Source organism: Arachis stenosperma, chromosome 3, assembly GCF_014773155.1.
Source record: "Arachis stenosperma cultivar V10309 chromosome 3, arast.V10309.gnm1.PFL2, whole genome shotgun sequence".
Classification (NCBI taxonomy): Eukaryota; Viridiplantae; Streptophyta; class Magnoliopsida; order Fabales; family Fabaceae; genus Arachis; species Arachis stenosperma.
In genome coordinates, this window is record NC_080379.1 from 94,421,627 (window position 1) to 94,423,287 (window position 1,661).

Genomic DNA, 1,661 nt, shown 5'->3' on the forward strand with positions numbered 1-1,661 from the left:
CAAGTAGAGTGTCGCTTGCTACAACTTCAGAACGTCGACATTCCATGGGAGGTGTTCCAAACGGCCTTCTATAAGAAGTACTTTCCTGAGTCTGTAAGGGAAGCGAAGAAGATGGAACTAATGTAGCTGAAGCAAGGCTCCCTATCTGTGGTGGACTACACAAGCAAGTTTGAGGAACTCTATAGGTTTTCTAGGGTATGTCAGGGTGCCCCAGAGACTTATGAGAGTTGGAAGTGTATTAAATACCAAAGGGGGCTAAGGGACAATATTATGACTGTTGTGGCTCCTATGGAGATCCGTGTCTTTTCCGACTTAGTGAACAAGGCTAGAGTAGTGGAAGAGTATGCCAAGACCGTGGCAGCATCCAAGGACACTCATGGAGGAAATAGTAGCAAAGGACGTGGCAAGTATTACCATCCGAGGGGTCAAAGCTTTAAGAGAGGAGGATATGCGCATCAAGGTCCGCGAGGCTTCAAAAAGAACACTCAAGATCCGTTTCAGCGTGGCAAAGGGAGAGGAAGTCAGAGTGGTTGTTTCAACTGTGGATTGCCTGGTCATATCGCGAGGGATTGCACTCGTGGGAAGAACCCGAACGCGGGTCAGGGTCAGCACCAGGGGCGAGTCTTTGCTGTGAATGCCAAGGATGCTTCCAAGGCAGATCCATTGATGAGAGGTATATGTTTAATTGGTGATAAGACTTTAATTGCATTATATGATACTGGGGCATCGCATTCGTTTATTTCACTTGCTAAAGTTGAAGAACGAGGCTTGAAAGTGTCAGAGTTAGCTTTTGATCTGCATGTACATACTCCACATCAAACGGTTGTAACTAGGTCAGGGTTTAGGCAAGTAGGTTTCAAGCTTGAGGGTAGAGACTTCGTGCATGACTTGATCTGTTTGCCAATGATTGGATTGGAGATGATTTTGGGGTTTGATTGGCTGTCGAAGAATCGGGTTTTGTTGGATTGCTTTGAGCGGTCAATTTGGTTTATGTCGGAAGGAGAAAATGGAGCAGTGGTAGCTGCAGGATATTATCTAAACTCTGTTATGGTGCATTGTCGTAAGGAAGAGTGTTAAGGTTATATTCTGTTGGCTGCTAATGCGTTCGGTAATGCCCAGAACTTAGATCAGATACCGGTGGTTAGAGATTTTTCAGAAGTGTTTCCGGAAGATATCCCTGAGTTCCCACCTCAAAGAGAGATTGAATTTGCAATTGAAATGGTGCCTGGAGCCAGACCAGTGTCGATTGCGCCGTATAGAATGGCTCCGATAAAGCTGGCCGAGTTAAAGACTCAGTTGAAAGAACTTCTGAACAAGAAGTTCATTCGACCGAGTGTATCACCGTGGGGAGTGCCAATTTTATTGGTGAAGAAGAAAGATGGAGGAATGCGTTTGTGCGTGGATTACCAATAGCTAAACAAAGTAACTGTGAAGAACAAGTACCCGCTACCGAGGATAGATGACTTGATGGATCAATTGCAAGGAGCTGGAGTATTTTTCAAGATTGATTTGAGATCCGGTTACCATCAGATAAGGGTGAATGAGGATGATATCCCTAAGACTGTGTTTAGGACGCGCTATGGACACTACGAGTTTACAGTGATATCCTTTGGGTTAACGAATGCACCCGCTGTTTTCATGGATTACATGAATAGAGTCTT

General features: G+C 44.9%; 1 protein-coding gene across 1 annotated transcript; it reads left to right on the top strand.

The window, feature by feature from the left end:
- The first annotated feature begins 270 nt into the window (after positions 1–270).
- LOC130966409 (uncharacterized) lies at positions 271–1,413 on the top strand. The gene is made up of 2 exons (XM_057891206.1): positions 271–1,050; positions 1,120–1,413. Exons 1-2 carry the CDS (start codon positions 271–273, stop codon positions 1,411–1,413), a joined length of 1,074 nt encoding a protein of 357 aa, XP_057747189.1.
- Positions 1,414–1,661: the final 248 nt, after the last annotated feature.